The 15,947-nt window shown below is 41.8% G+C and overlaps 1 protein-coding gene across 3 annotated transcripts in view; it reads right to left on the bottom strand.

Moving 5' to 3' along the window:
- Nucleotides 1-15,947, bottom strand: part of LOC126282112 (atrophin-1-like) — an 829,584-nt gene that overhangs the window by 521,344 nt on the left and 292,293 nt on the right. For all 3 annotated transcript variants that reach the window (XM_049981594.1, XM_049981578.1, XM_049981586.1), the window contains exon 3: nucleotides 2,305-2,489. In XM_049981594.1, coding sequence (XP_049837551.1) covers nucleotides 2,305-2,489 — 185 coding nt within the window. The remainder of the gene's footprint in view (nucleotides 1-2,304; nucleotides 2,490-15,947) is intronic.

Below are 15,947 nucleotides of genomic sequence, written 5' to 3'. Positions count from 1 at the left end.
TGATTGTTCTCGTAAATGATTACACAGTCAATATATTTAAAATAGTAATTTTATACAAGAACAAGTTTATAAAGATAGGTGAAATAAGTGAACAATTATGGTGTAGTGATGATATAAATATTAGACTTAAGTCGTCCAAGTAAGTGGGTGATTAGGCATTTCAATGATTTTTGTTAACTTATGTCAACCCTTGACTGGATTACGTATAACAATACGAGACCTATACTTGGCATAACTTACTGCGTACTCTTCTTTAGTAATTATTTACTTGAGAAACTACAAGTATTTTACATATGTGACGAACTGTTTTCACTGACAACACCCTGTTTATTTCTATTTCGAGCATTGTTATGTACTTGATCGTTCTTTTACTAACGCGGGCATGTTAGAATTGGATTACCTTAGACCTGGGTCACAGCCTTAAAAGAGGCACCGACATTGAAATGGTACATTTTGGTGGCATTTTAGCTTACATTTCTCTTGTAGGAATGAGTAGATTAATGAATTGACTCATATGCATTTATTTTACAACATTGGCTACCTTTTAATATATTAACTGGGTTCCACACCATTATTCAAGTTCCTCCTCACATGTGTTTCGTATAATTATGAATGATGTTGTTTCAGTAACCTGTTTCACTTTGTTACTTTATGTGATGACGATACAGTTTTATGCAAACGTAAATCCTTTCCACTTTTCCCACCATTCACGATTTATAAACAATGGAATTAAACCTTACATATGTCTGATTGGCAATGCATATTTTACTTCCTGTTAGTCAAACTGTACACACAAAGAAGAGTTTTCGGGTATTATTATTTGTTTTTAACACAATTTTAGTACTGTTTATGCCTATATTATTATCTCTAAGAGTAATGGCATGTCACCTAGACTTATATCATTTTTATTATAATGCCTCGTATTGATCTATGACGGAAATAACCGTGTATATTTAACATCATTTGTACCATAAAAACTGTTAATATCACAGTAAATTGCATCTTAGTGAAAATGAACGGAATGTAACTACTTTTAATGCATTCATTCTATATATAATATGTATGTAATATTTTTTTTTTGTACACTAGCTCACAGACTAGCGACGTCTCACATAGTTTTATGTATGGTGTTGGTATATAGGGCCTGAAGATGGCGTTGACGCAACGGTGAAACTAGTAGCCAGATAAATATAAAATCTTAAGTACAGTTGGAGGAGTTTCATTTTTAATATAAAACCTCTCGTAATATTCGTCTTATTTGCTTTATGCACCCGACAGTGAACCCTGTTGTTGTTGTGGTCTTCAGTCCTGAGACTAGTCTGATGCAGCTCTCCATGCTACTCTATCCTGTGCAAGCTTCTTCATCTCCCAATACGTACTGCAGCCTACATACTTCTGAATCTGTTTAGTGTATTCATCTCTTGGTCTCCCTCTACGCTGCCCTCCAATACTTAATTGGTGATCCCTTGATGCCTCAGAACATGTCCTAACAACCGATCCCTTCTTCTTGTCAAGTTGTGCAACAAACTCTTCTTCTCCCCAATCCTATTCAATACTTCCTCATTTGTTATGTGATCAACCCATCTAATCTTCAGCATTCTTCTGTAGCACCACATTTCAAAGGCTTCTATTGTCTTCTTGTCCAAACTATTTATCGTCCATGTTTCACTTGGCTACACTCCCTACAAATACTTTCAGAAACGGCTTCCTGACATTTAAATCTATACTCGATGTTAACAAATTTCTCTTCTTCAGAAACGCTTTCCTTGCCATTGCCAGTCTACATTTTATATCCTCTGTACTTCGAGCATTATCAGTTAATTTGCTCCCCAAATAGTAAAACTCCTTTACTACTTTAAGTGTCATTTCCTAATCTAATTCCCTCAGCATCGCCCGACTTAATTCGACTACATTGCATTATCCTCGTTTTATTTTTGTTGATGTTCATCTTATACTCTCCTTTCAAGACACTGTCAATTCCTTTCAACTGCTCTTCCAAGTCCTTTGCTGTCTCTGACAGAATTACAATGTCATCGGCGAACCTTAAAGTTTTTATTTCTTCTCCATGGATTTTAATACCTACTCCGACTACCCTAACTATAGCTAAACTACCATGAAAAATTAGTGTTAAATACTGAAGGAGCACCCCAAAGTGCAGGCAACAGACAGACCCAGCAGAACGCCGCTACTGGTCGGAGAGTAAGGTAATACACTGTTCATTGCCTCTGCACATCACCTCACCACCTTCCTACGTGCCCACCACTTTAGCTGCTGGCAGCCTGTCCTGGTGGTGCTAAGCTTTACCTGGCTGTGGCTGTGGAGACGGTGGTCGCGCCGGTGGCAGACGCAGCACTGGTGTCTTCCTCAGAGGCGGCGGCCGGGACCGTGCCGGCGAAGGCTGCCAGGAGCCGTGGCAGCGCGGGGGGCGGCGGCGGGGGCGGAGAGCTCCCTGGGGGCGGGCCAGGCCTCTGCTGGCACACGGCCATCGCCTGCAACAGCCGGCACATTCTCACCACTGTGATCACCGCGCCGACAACGAGGACTTTCTCGTGTTCCATACCGTTGTTGTTACCACAAATGGCGAATAACCCATTGATCAAGAAAGTGCAGAACAGTATTTCATTTCTGTGTACAACCACAACACTTTTGGTTTCGATGGGCGTTGACGATCTTCAGATCTCTGTTGAAAAAAGTTCTAACACAGGTGACAAAATTCATGGGATAGCGATATGCACATACACAACTGGCCATTAAAATTGCTACACCACGAAGATGACGTGCTAGAGACGCGAAATTTAAGCGACAGGAAGAAAATGCTCTGATTTGCAAATGAGTAGCTTCAGAGCATTCACACGAGGTTGGCGCCGGTGGTGACACCTACAACGTTCAGGCATGAGGAAAGTTTCCAACCGATTTCTCATACACAAACAGCAGCTGGCCGACGTTGCCTGGTGAAACGTTGTTGTGGTACCTCGTGTAAGGGGGAGAAATGCGTACCATCACGTTTCCGACTTTAATAAAGGTCGGATTGTAGCCTATTGCGGTTTATCGTATCGCGACATTGTTGCTCGCGATCGTCGATATCCGTTGACTGTTAGGAGAATATGGAATCGGTGGGTTGAGGAGGGTAATAAGGAACGCCATGCTGGATCCCAGTGCCCTCGTGCCACTAGCAGTCGAGATGACAGGCATCTTATCCGCATATCCTTAACGGATCGTGCAGCCATGTCTCGATCCCTGAGTCAACAGATGGGGACGTTTGCAAGACAACAACCATCTGCACGAACAGTTCGACGGCGTTTGCAGCATCATCGACTATCAGCTCGGAGACCATGGCTGCGGTCATGCTTGTCTCTGCATCACAGTCAGGAGCGCCTGCGATGGTGTACTCAACGACGAACCTGGGTGGACGAATGGCAAAACGTCATTTTTTCGGATGAATCCAGGTTCTGTTTACAACATCGTGATGATCACATCCGTGTTTGGCGACATCACCGTGAACGCACATTGGAAGGGTGTATTCGTTATCGCCATACTGGCGTATCACCATGCGTGATGCTATGGGGTGCCATTGGTTACACGTCTCGGTCACCTCTTGTTCGCATCGACGGCACTTTGAACAGTGGACGTTACATTTCAGATGTGTTACGACCCGTGGCTCTACCCTTGATTCGATCCCTGCGAAACCCTACATTTCGGCAAGATAATGCACGGCTGCATGTTGCAGGTCCTTTACGGGCCTTTCTGGATACAGAAAATATTCGACTGCTGCCCTGGCCAGCACATTCTCCGAATCTCTCACCAATTGAAAACGTCTGGTCAATGGTGGCTGAGCAACTGGCTCGTCGCAATACGCCAGTCACTACTCTTGATGAACTGTGGTATCGTGTTGAAGCTGCATGGGTAGCTGTACCTATACACGTCATGTAAGCTCTGTTTGACGCCCAGGAGCAGCAAGGCCGTTGTTACGGTCAGACGTGGTTGTTCTGGGTACTGATTTCTCAGGATCTATGCACCCAAATTGCGTGATAATGTAATCACATGTCAGTTCTAGTATAATATATTTTACCAATGTTTACCCGTTTATCATCTGCATTTTTTCTTGGTGTAGCAATTTTATTGGCCAGGAGTGTGTATAGCCGGCAGTAGTATCGTCTACACAAGCCGTAAAACGACAATGCAACTGCGGAAATCTCATTTGTGCTCAGCTGATTCATGTGAAAAGATTTCCGACGTGATTCTGGGTGAACTATGGGAACTAACACACTCCGAACGCGGGGTCGTAGTTGGAGCTAGACACTTGCGACATTCCGTTTCGGATATCGTTAGCGAATTCGTTATTCCGAGATCCACAGTGTCAACAGGATGCCGAGAATATCGGATTTCAGGCGTCACATCTCACGACGAACAACGCAGTGGCCGGCCGGCTTCACTTTGCGACAGAGAGCAGCGGCATTTGCGTAGAGTCGTCAGTCCTAACCGACAATCAACACTGATTGATATAACCGCAGAAATCAATGTGGGGCATACTACGAGCGTATCCGTTTGGACAGTGAGGCGAAATATGTCGTTAATGGGATATGGCAGACGACGGATGTGAGTGGCTCTGTTAACAGCACGAGATCGCCTGCAGTGCCTCTACTGGGCTCGTGGCCATACCAGTTGGTCCCTAGACGACTGGAAAACCGTATCCTGGTTCATTTCGTGAGAGCTCAAGGTTGGGTTCGAGTGTGGTGTAGACCCCACTAAGCCGTGGACCGAAATGATCAACAAAGCATTGTTCAAGCTGGTGCTGGCTCCATAAAGGTGTGGGCTGTGTTAACGTTAATTCAAAGGTCCTCTGGTCCAATTAAAACATGACTGACTGGAAATTGTTATGTTGGGCTACTTCGAGACCACTTGCATCATTCGTGGACTTTATGTTCCCAAGCAATTTTATGGCTGACAATGCACCATGTCAGCGGGCCACAATTGTTCACCATTTCTTTGAAGAACATTCTCGACAGTTAGAGCGAATCATTTTGCCTCCTACGTTGTCCAACATAACATTCTCCACAGTTCGAGCGAATGATTTTGTCAGCTATATCGCCCGATATGAGACCCATCGAACAGTTTGGGACGTAATCAAGGTGTAGGCAGCATGACCCATTTCTGCTTCGGTTGTTGTTGTTGTTGTCTTCAGTCCTGGGACTGGTTTGATGCAGCTCTCCTTGCTACTCTATCCTGTGCAAGCTGCTTCATCTCCCAGTACCTACTGCAACCTACATCCTTCTGAATCTGCTTAGTGTACTCATCTCTCGGTCTCCCTCTACGATTTTTACCCTCCACGCTGCCCTCCAATGCTAAATTTGTGATCCCTTGATGCCTCAAAACATGTCCTACCAACCGATTCCTTCTTCTAGTCAAGTTGTGCCACAAACTTCTCTTCTCCCCAATCCTATTCAATACCTCCTTATTAGTTACGTGATCTATCCACCTTATCTTCAGTATTCTTCTGTAGCACCACATTTCGAAAGCTTCTATTCTCTTCTTGTCCAAACTAGTTATCGTCCATGTTTCACTTCCATACATGGCTACACTCCAAACAAATACTTTCAGAAACGACTTCCTGATACATAGATCTATATTCGATGTTAACAAATTTCTCTTCTTCAGAAACGCTTTCCTTGCCATTGCCAGTCTACATTTTATATCCTCTCTACTTCGACCATCATCAGTTATTTTACTTCCTAAATAGCAAAACTCCTTTACTACTTTAAGTGTCTCATTTCCTAATCTAATTCCCTCAGCATCACCCGATTTAATTTGACTACATACCATTATCCTCGTTTTGCTTTTGTTAATTTTCATCTTATATCCTCCTTTCAAGACACTGTCCATTCCGTTCAACTGCTCTTCCAAGTCCTTTGCCGTCTCTGACAGAATTACAATGTCATCGGCGAACCTCAAAGTTTTTACTTCGTCTCCATGAATTTTAATACCTACTCCAAATTTTTCTTTTGTTTCCTTTACTGCTTGCTCAATATACAGATTGAATAACATCGGGGAGAAGCTACAACCCTGTCTCACTCCTTTCCCAACCACTGCTTCCCTTTCATGCCCCTCGACTCTTATTACTGCCATCTGGTTTCTGTACAAATTATAAATAGCCTTTCGCTCCCTGTATTTTACCCCTGCCACCTTTAGAATTTGGAAGAGAGCATTCCAGTCAACATTGTCAAAAGCTTTCTCTAAGTCTACAAATGCTAGAAACGTAGGTTTGCCTTTTCTTAATCTTTCTTCTAAGATATGTCGTAAGGTATTCCATCGATTTGTTGAGTCCATACCACGTCGGGTTGCTGCACTGCGCCGGTCAAAAGGAGGTCTGTCACGCTATTAGGAGATATCCCATTATTTATGTCACCTCAGTGTATAATGCAAGCGTTTTGTTGAAGCCACTATGGCTTCATTATAGGGTAACGTTGCTATCGATTGGCCAGCTCGGTCGATGGGCACGCTCGAATTTCTCTTTGGATATCGACAAAAGCACATTCTAGCTGCCATTAAGTGTACCCCTTGTTCCCTTGGCAGTAAGTTGTCACACGGAGACACAAAGCATCAATAAAAGAAGCTAAGGTTGTTTCTATGTTCTCGTAAATAACTAGTATTAAGACTGAACGTCGGAGCAATATTGTAGTAGTGATTAAATTTCTGCAGCCAAAGTACGACCAACTGAGGCCAATTTGGTCATGTTATTGTTGTGGTCTTCAGTCCGAACACTGGTTTCATACAGCTCTCCATGCTGCTCTATAGTGTGCAAGCCTCTTCATCTTCGAACAACGACTGGAAGTTAGTCCCTTCTAAATCTAGTTACTGTATTCATCTCTTCGTCTTCCTCAACGATTTTTACCCCCACTCTTCCATCCGGTACTAAACTGGTGATCCCTCGATGTCTTAGAATACGTCCCATCGCTCGATCCCTTCTTCTAGTCAGGTTGTGACACAAACTTCTGTTCTTCCCATTTCCATTCAGTACCTCCTCATTAGTTACGTGGTCTACCCATCTAATCATCTGCATTCTTCTGTAACAGCACATTTCGAAAGCCTCTTTTCTCTTCTTGTCTAAACCGTTTATCGTTCATGTTTCACTTTTATACAAGGCTACATTCCATAAAAATACTTCCAGAAAAGACTTCCTTACAGTTAACTCTATATTCGATATTGAGAAATTTCTTTCCGTCAGAAACGCCCTTCTTGCCATTGCCAGCCTACACTTTATATACTTTCCACTTCGCCCATCATTACTCATTTTGCTACCCAAATAGCAAAACTCATCTACTACTTTAAGTGTCTCGTTTCCTAACCTAATTCCCTCAGCATCATCTGATTTAATTCAACTACATTTCATTATACTAGTTTTGCTTTCATTGGTGTTCATCTTATAAGCACCTTTCAAGACACTGCCCATTCCGTTCAACTGCTCTTCCAAGTCTCTACAAGTATTTTGCAACCATGACTTATTAAACTGATAGTTCGGTAATATTCACATCTGTTTACCCGAAGTGGAATTATTACATTCTTCTTTAAGGATATTTCACCTATCTCATATATCTTGCTCACCAGATGGATTTTTTGTCATGGCTGGCTCTCTCAAGGCTACCAGTAGCTCTAATGGAATATTGTCTGATCCCAGGGCCTTGTTTCGAATTAAGTTTTCCACTGCTTCCATTTCTATAACGTTGTCTTAAATTTCATCTCCCTTGTATAGCCCCTCTATGTTCTCCTTCGAAGCTTTCAACTTTCCCTTCTTTGCTTGGTACTGGTTTTCCATCTGAGCTCTTAATACTCAGACAGCTGCATCTCTTTCCTTCAAAGGCCTTTTCAGTTTTCATGTAGGCGGTATCTACCTCTCCCCTAGTGAAATATGCTTCTGAATCCTTACATTTGTCCTATAACCATTCCTGCCTTACCATTTTGCACTTCGTATCAATCTCAGTTTTTAGCCGTTTGTATTCCCATTCGCCTTCTTCAGTAACTGAATGTTTATATTTTCTCCTTTAATAAATCAAATTTAGTGTGGCTATGTTATCCAAGAATTTATAGCGGGCGTTGTCTATTTACCTATTTGATCGTCTGCTGCCTTCATTATTCCACCACTCGAAGTTACCCATTAGTCTGAAACTGTATTCCTTTCCCCTGTCCTAGTTACCCGTTGCCTAAAGCTTCCTCTGAAACACTGAACAACCTCTGGTTCTTTCAATTTATCAGAGTTCCATCTCCTTAATTTCCTAATGTTTTGCAATTTCTTTAGTTTTAATCTACTGTTAATAACAACAAATTGTGGCCAGAGTTCACACCTGCCCTTGGAAAGGTCTTACAATTTAAAATCTAGCTACGTAATCTCTAGTTCACCATTATATAATCAATCTGAAAACTTCCGGTCTCTCCAGGTCTCTTTCACGTATACGACCTTCTCTTACGATTTTTAAACCAAACGTATGCGATGACTGAATTATGCTCTGTGCAAAATTCTACCAAGCGGCTTCCTCTTTCATTCCTTTCCTCCACATTCAACAACAGTTTTTCATTCTCTTCCTTTTTCTAGCATCGAACTGCAGTTCCCCATCACAATTAAATTTTCGTCTCCCTTAACTCTCTAAATAGTTTCTATCGTTTCGTCATACATTTCTTTAGTTTCTTCATCATGTGCGGAGCTATTTGGCATATAAACTTGTACTGCTGTTCTGGGTGTTGGCTTTGTGTCTATCTTGCTACGATAATGCATTAACTGTACTGTTCGGAGTAGTTTACCCGCATTCATATTTTGTTATCCATTATTAAACATACGCCTGCATTATCCCTGTTTCATTTTGTATTTATAACCGTGTATTAATCTGATTAGAAGTCCTGTTCCTCCTGCCACCGAACTTCATTAGTTCCCTATACATCTAACTTCAACCTTTCCGTTTCCCTTTTTAAATTTTCTAACCTACGTGCGCGATTAAAGACATTTATGTCACATATTATAAGACCTGTAAACTCACTGATCCAAACTAATAGGATCCTTCCCGTAGACCTAGAAACATGAAATTTGGTAGGAAGCAAGGTTCCACGATACAAATAAAGGAAATTGTTGATCTGTTATATCACACGAAAAACTTATTTTTTATCTGTTAATCGGACTATCCGTCTGCTAAAACCCCTTTTTTCTCAGGAACTGTTGGGCGTATGAAATTCAAATTTATGTCACCTGCCAAATTTTATAGTAGCTTTGCTATGCAACACATTTAAGTTCCTAAGTCAATACAATATTCCGAGCTTGTGTGAGACTGTAACTGTTTCCTGAGTGATTGAAGCCTCTGATGATGTCTCCAGTATTGGACGACGAAACGTTACGCTGAGAAATATGCCTTGGACCGTGGCCTAATGCTTATAGAACAAAAATCACGAATGACGCACGTACCGACAGTGAAAGCCTGTACTGCTTGATTTCGTGCCTATACCTTTACATAAGCACATATTTTTAATGAACAGCACTCACATTATGTGATTGGTAAGTTATGTAACATGACTCCTCTAGATATAAAGATATCTCATACGGTAGTTGTTGATATTAGCGTTAGGATTTTAGGTTTCCTGTTGTTCTGTCACTAGAGATAAATGTGTAAGGAGCAATGAAATGAAAACCAAACACCCGCCACAGAGGGACCAATGAATGGTTCCATTCAAAAGTAGTGGCCACAAGTGTTCAGGCATTCATCCCACTGGGAGACGAAACGACGAGTTCCTGTCTCGTAGAATGCTGTCGGTCGATGACGGATCCTCAACCGCACCCACTTTTCCATTTTTTCTTCCGATTGATACTGACGTCCATGCATTTCTTTCTTCAGGTCGCCAAAGATGGGAAAATCACACGGTGAAAGGACCAGGCTGTACGGAGGACGTTGCAGTGTTTCCCAACCAAATCGATGAACCGTATCCTTAGTCCGATTGGCATTCTGGAGGAGGGCGCCCGGGATGATTCCGTCCAACAGAATCACTGGGCTTTTGTCCGCCCCTGGTAGCTGAGTGGTCAGCGCGACGGAATGTCGCACCTAACGGCCCGGGTTCGATTCCCGCTGGGTCGGAGATTTTCTCTGCTCAGGGACTGGGTGCTGTGTTGTCCTGATCATCTTCATTTCGTCCCCATCGAGACGCAAGTCGCCGAAGTGTCGTCAACTCGAAAGACATGCACGAGGCGAACGGTCTACCCGACGGGAGACCCTAGCCACACGGCATTTAGAATTACTGGGCATTTTTAATCTATGGGACATCGCAGTTTCTGCTGAGTGTCTTCACAGATCAGCCCCTTGATTGTGGTTCCGCGGTCGAGGAACTCGACGAACAGAGGGTCCCCGGAGGCGGTCATCCTCATGTTGCCATTTCGAGGGCAAACGGCGAATCCAACGGTGGAAACATCCCACATCTCCTCGACCAAAGCTGATCACACAAGTTGCAGTAAGCTGCACGACAGCACCCGCCATCCACAGTGCCAACCGGACGATGTCTACGCTTCGGTAATTTGATTGGGAAACACTGCAGCATCATCCGGAAAGCTCGGATCTTTCACCGCACGGTTTTCAAGCCTTTGTCCACCAAAATGAAGACTTGCCTGGCCATCGGTTTCAGTCGGTCGGAGAAGTTCAAGAATGGGTCTGCTTGTCTATCAGTCAGCGCCCAACCGCGTTCTACGGGAGAGGAATCGATCTTCTCGTCCTTCTGTGGGATGAATGTCTTAAGGCGTATGGTAATTGCTTTTGAATGGATCAGTTCCAAGGTCCCAGTCTGGGAGTATTCGGTTTTCAGTTCACTGCTCCTTCTACATTTATTTCTAATGACATATTAACAGAAAATCCCAATGCTAATAACAGTATCTACCATATGAGAGATACATTATATGTAGAAATCTTCATGTCTTGAGAAGTCATGTGCCTCTTATGATATGTTACACGGCCTACAAGTCACACAGTGTGAGTGCTGTTCATTGAAAATTTGTGCTTATGTAAAGACAGCGGCATGAAATCATACGACACAGGTTTTAAAGGCCGCTATTTGCGTCATTCGTGTTTTTTTCTATTTTTTTGGCATTAGGCCGCTGTTCAAGGCATGTTTCTCTGCATAAAGTTTCGTCTTCGAGCACTGGATACATCATCAGAAGTTTCAATACTCATAAAACAGTTACAAACATGTTCGGCAAGTCGAACTGTTTGTACATGTCCACGCAGCGGTCGGTTCGTGACGTCGTTACGCTGAGCTGCCTAAGATGGCTGAGTCACGCCGACGTACAAGTACGAGATATGACCGAAGAGTAGCGGTAATGTTTTATTTTATTAAATAATCTAAATTTATTCATCAATATCAGCTTTGTCTCCTTCAAACGTATCCCCATCAGATATAGTACATTTGTACCACGCTTTTTCCAATTTGAAAGCTCTTCTGGAAATCACTTCTCGTTACGCTCTTTCGGCGATTCTGTTTCATCAGTGATGGTAGAACGACGTCTTTCCATGGTTATATTCAGCCTCTGGAATAGAAAGAAATAGCAGGGCGTCATGTCTGGCGGGCGAGCGAGGTGGCGCAGTGGTTAACACACTGGACTCGCAATCGGGAGGACGACGGTTCAATCCCGCGCCTGGCCATCCTGGTTTAGGTTTACCGTGATTTCCCTAAATCGCTTCTGTCAAATTCCGGAATGGTTCGTTTGACATGGCAAGGCCGACTTCCTTTTCCATCCTTCCCTAATCCGATGAGACCGATGACCTTGCTGTTTAGTCTCTTCCCCCAAATGAACCCAACCCATGTCCAGCGAATACGGTAGCTGAGGCAATACAATGCCAAAAAATCACGAACAGGTATTGAGGTGTGAGCAGGAGCATTATCGGGTTGCAGTTTGCCACAATTCTGTTCGTTTTATTTGGATTGCTTCACGCAAACGGCGCACAGTATTCCGTACTGGACGTGTGACCACAAGACAGGAAATCATAATGCACTATGCCATTGAAATCGAAGAAAACAGTGAGTAGAACCTTCACATGTGATCCAACTTGTCAAAATTTTTCTGTGTCTTGGCTCTTCAGGCAGTTTTCATTGGGACAATTGGGCCTTAGTTTCAACGTGATACCCTGTACCCACGTTTCAACACTTATTATGACCTCCTTCAGGAGCTCTGTATCGGGCTACGTGACGTCGTTTTCGCTCGAAATTCAGCAATTTCGGAACAAATTTTGCTCCTACAGGGTTCTTGCTCAAAACATCCTACAAAATTCCTTGGCGTAAGCCAAAGGAGATGCCCACATCATCAGCAACCTCTCTGATGGTGGTTCGTCGGTTTTCCAGAACCATTTTATTTACTTCTTCCGCATTGTCTTCAGTGACTGATGTGCTTGGAGGTACAGGACGGTTATCGTCTTCAACCCCCTTCTCAACCCACTTTGATACATTTATACCACTCCTTAACTCTTGTACTACTCATAGTAGATTCACCAAAGTACAACCACAGTCAACATTTCGAATGTGGTGCTTCACTTTATTCCATTTTTCAAACAAAATTTAATGATAAATGTTCGCTTTTGATATAAAGTATTACTTTTTTGTGTTAACCGGTTTTCGGCTTACAAGGCCATATTCTGACATTTCAGTAAATGTCTGAAGATGGCCTTGTAAGCGTAAAACCGGTTAAAAAAAGTAATACTGTAGAACAAAAGCAAACAAGTACTTTTCATTTATTATGATGTTGTTTTACCAAGAAACGAAGGAAGATTCAGTTAACATGCCAAAATTTTATGCATCCATCTTTTCCGAAAGTAAAAATTCTCTGACCACACAATGACACGCATAACCTTTTAGACTGTCAATAATAAACAGAATGTTCAATACAGCTGAAAATCCAAACATACATCAGGAACATGAGTACCAACAAGGTAAAAAAAACTTTTTTTTAATATAATGTGTAAATCCCGCGAAATTAAAAATTTCCATTACTTTTGTATCACACCTGGTATGTTGCGTAGCTTGTAGTAGGGAAGAGTCAGCGCTGTTGGCTTTATTTAGCCCCCGAGCCAACGTCACGCGGAACGTGCATTCGAACGTCAACATTGAGCGAGCCGAGTTTCTGACGTCATAGCGTGTAAAGAGCAGGTTGGGGAGTTTTTCCGAACGTGTAGAGCAATATCAAACATGACATCCTGAATGTTCGTTGGACCGTAGACCAATGAGATGAAAGGACATCACCTACGTCACATACATGCCATCGCTTTTCAGTACAGTCAGGAGACGCCATACTAGCTTCCGGATGAGGGCAGAATTTGGTGGGTTTTATTTGACTTATGTCTTATGTTTAATGTGATTTCAAAACACTAGAAAATTGACGATCTCTTGAAAACCCGTCCTTTATTGGTACGATTTATTGTAATTAACGTTGAGAGACATCATATTGATGGTTAAAGGATTTTCGAAATGTAACTTGCGTGTTACGAAATGTATGCCGTTTCGAGGCAAAGGCTCATTGGATATCCATCGAAAACTCATTATCCCCGGTACGATTTGGTATAATTAACGTCAGCTAATAACATATCTGCGATTAAAATCTTCAGAAGACAGTAGCGTAATGAATTTAGCTGCAGAGCTATGAAATGAAGAGCAATATGTAGGTGGTTAATTTTTTTTTTTTTTTTTTTACTCGCCTTCGCGTTTTCTACTGGGTTCTAAGACATACATTATTTAATAGATATATATTCTATGTAAGTGTAACTGTACGTCCTCTCTCAGGAACGTGTTTGTTGATTGTCTGCATTTGCAAGAGAGCTTGCCCTATTTGCGGTAAGATATTTTCCACTTTCTTGTGTACAGTCTTGTATTTCACATTTTCTAAAGATTCTGCTGCTCAACAGAAACATTGATCAAGTAAGAATGACCTGATGACTGAATTTTCTCATTTTGGGAATACTGAAGGGCGATCTGTTTTAATTGTAAAAGAACATTCAACAGCCAAGATGGCATAATTTTTTTTTCTAAGCCAACCAGTTTCAACAGACTATGCTGTCATCTTCAGGTCTTAACATCTTCTGTAGCAAAACACGTTCATTTTACGCTGAACCTCACGCACAAGATGCCAAGTGGATAAAAATCAGCACTTATAAAAGGTCTGTCATCGCTAAATTATTTAAAAACATAAAGCACCTTGTACAAAAAGGCCGTGTACATACACATACTACACATAGATGCTTGTTACATCGTACAAACACATAACACAACAGCACATCTCTTTACATATGCTTCACATATACGCACTGGTTAGAGCAAGTCCATCACATGTAAACAGATGTGCTATTGTGTAGTTGGTAATCCCTTGATGTCTCAGAATGTGTCGTATCAATCGATCCCTTCTTCTAATCAGGTTGCGCCACAAATTTCTTTTATCCCCAGTCCTGTTCATTAACTCCCCATTAGTTAAGTGATGAACTCATCTAATCTTCAGCATTGTTCTATTGCACCACATCTAAAGTGTTTATCGTCCTTGTTTACTTCCATAGATGGCTACAGTCCAGAAAAATATCTTTAGAAAAGACTTCCTAATGTATAATGCTATATTCGATATTAAAAAGTTTCTCTTCTCGGAAAAAGCTTTTCTTGCCATTGTCAGTCTATATTTTGCCACCTGATTTAATTTGACTAGATACCATTACACCTGTTTTGCTTTTGTTCATGTTCATCTTATATCCTCCGACACTGTCAATTCCGTTCAATTCCTCTTTCAATACCATTTATTTCTCACTGAATTACACTGTCATCGGCAAACCTCAGTTTTTGTTTCTTCTTCTTGAACTTTTATTCCTGTTCCAGATTCTTCTTTCGTGTCTTTTGCTGCTTGCTCGTTGTACAGATTGAATAACATAGGGGTTAGGCTACAGCCATGTCTCACTCCGTTCTCAACCACTGCTTCCCTTTCATGCCCCTCGACGCTTATAACTGCCGTCTGGTTTCTGTAGAAGTTTTAAGTAACTTTTCGCTTCCTGTATTTCACCTTTGCTGCCTTCAGAATTTCAAGGATGTGTTACAGCAACCATTATCAAAAGCTTTCACCAAGTCTACAAAAGCTGTGAATGTAGATTTGCCTTCCCTTAACCTAACTTCTAAGATAATTCGTAGGGTCAGCATTGCCTCGTGTTTTCCGACATGTCTCCGGAATCCAAAGAGATCGACTTATCGACTTGTACCAATTTTTCCATTCTTCTGTAAAAACTTCGTGTTAGTATCTTCCAACCGTGACTAACTAAACCTGTCACCAAAAGCTTTCTTTGAAATTGCAATTATTACACTCTTCTTTAAGTGTCAGCGTATTTAGCCTGTCTCGTACATCTTGCACAGTAGATAGAAGAGTTTGTTATGGCTGGCTCTCCCAAGGCTATCAGTCGTTGTGACCGAATGTCGTTTACTCCAAGGACTTTGTTTCGGATTAGGTCTTTCAGTGCTCTGTCAAATTCCACTAGCAGTATCAAATCTCCATCTCATATTCATCTACGTCCTCTCCCATTTCTATAATACTGTCTTCAAGTTAATCTCCCTTATACAGACCTTCTATAAAATCCTTACAACTTTCAGCTTTCCCTTCTTTGCATAGGATTGGTTTTCCACCTAAGCTCTTGATAATCAAACAGATGCTTCTCGTTTCTCCAATAGCCTCTTTAATTTCCCTGTCGCCGGTATTTATCTTTTCCCAGGAGAAATATGCTTTTAAATCCTTAATCCAAAGCAATATGAGATGGAGTCAGCTTGTAAGACTGTAGTAGGGCATATGATTTCGTATTGTAGTAGGGCACTCTTGATTTCGGTTTATTGGGAGAATTCAATTAAAGTGTTGATCAGCTGTAATGGACATCACATATAGGACTCTAGTGCGACTCATTTTTCAGTACTGTTCGAGTGTTTGG

Source organism: Schistocerca gregaria, chromosome 1 (assembly GCF_023897955.1).
Source record: "Schistocerca gregaria isolate iqSchGreg1 chromosome 1, iqSchGreg1.2, whole genome shotgun sequence".
Taxonomy (NCBI): Eukaryota; Metazoa; Arthropoda; class Insecta; order Orthoptera; family Acrididae; genus Schistocerca; species Schistocerca gregaria.
This window is presented reverse-complemented; position numbering and strand designations above follow the sequence as displayed.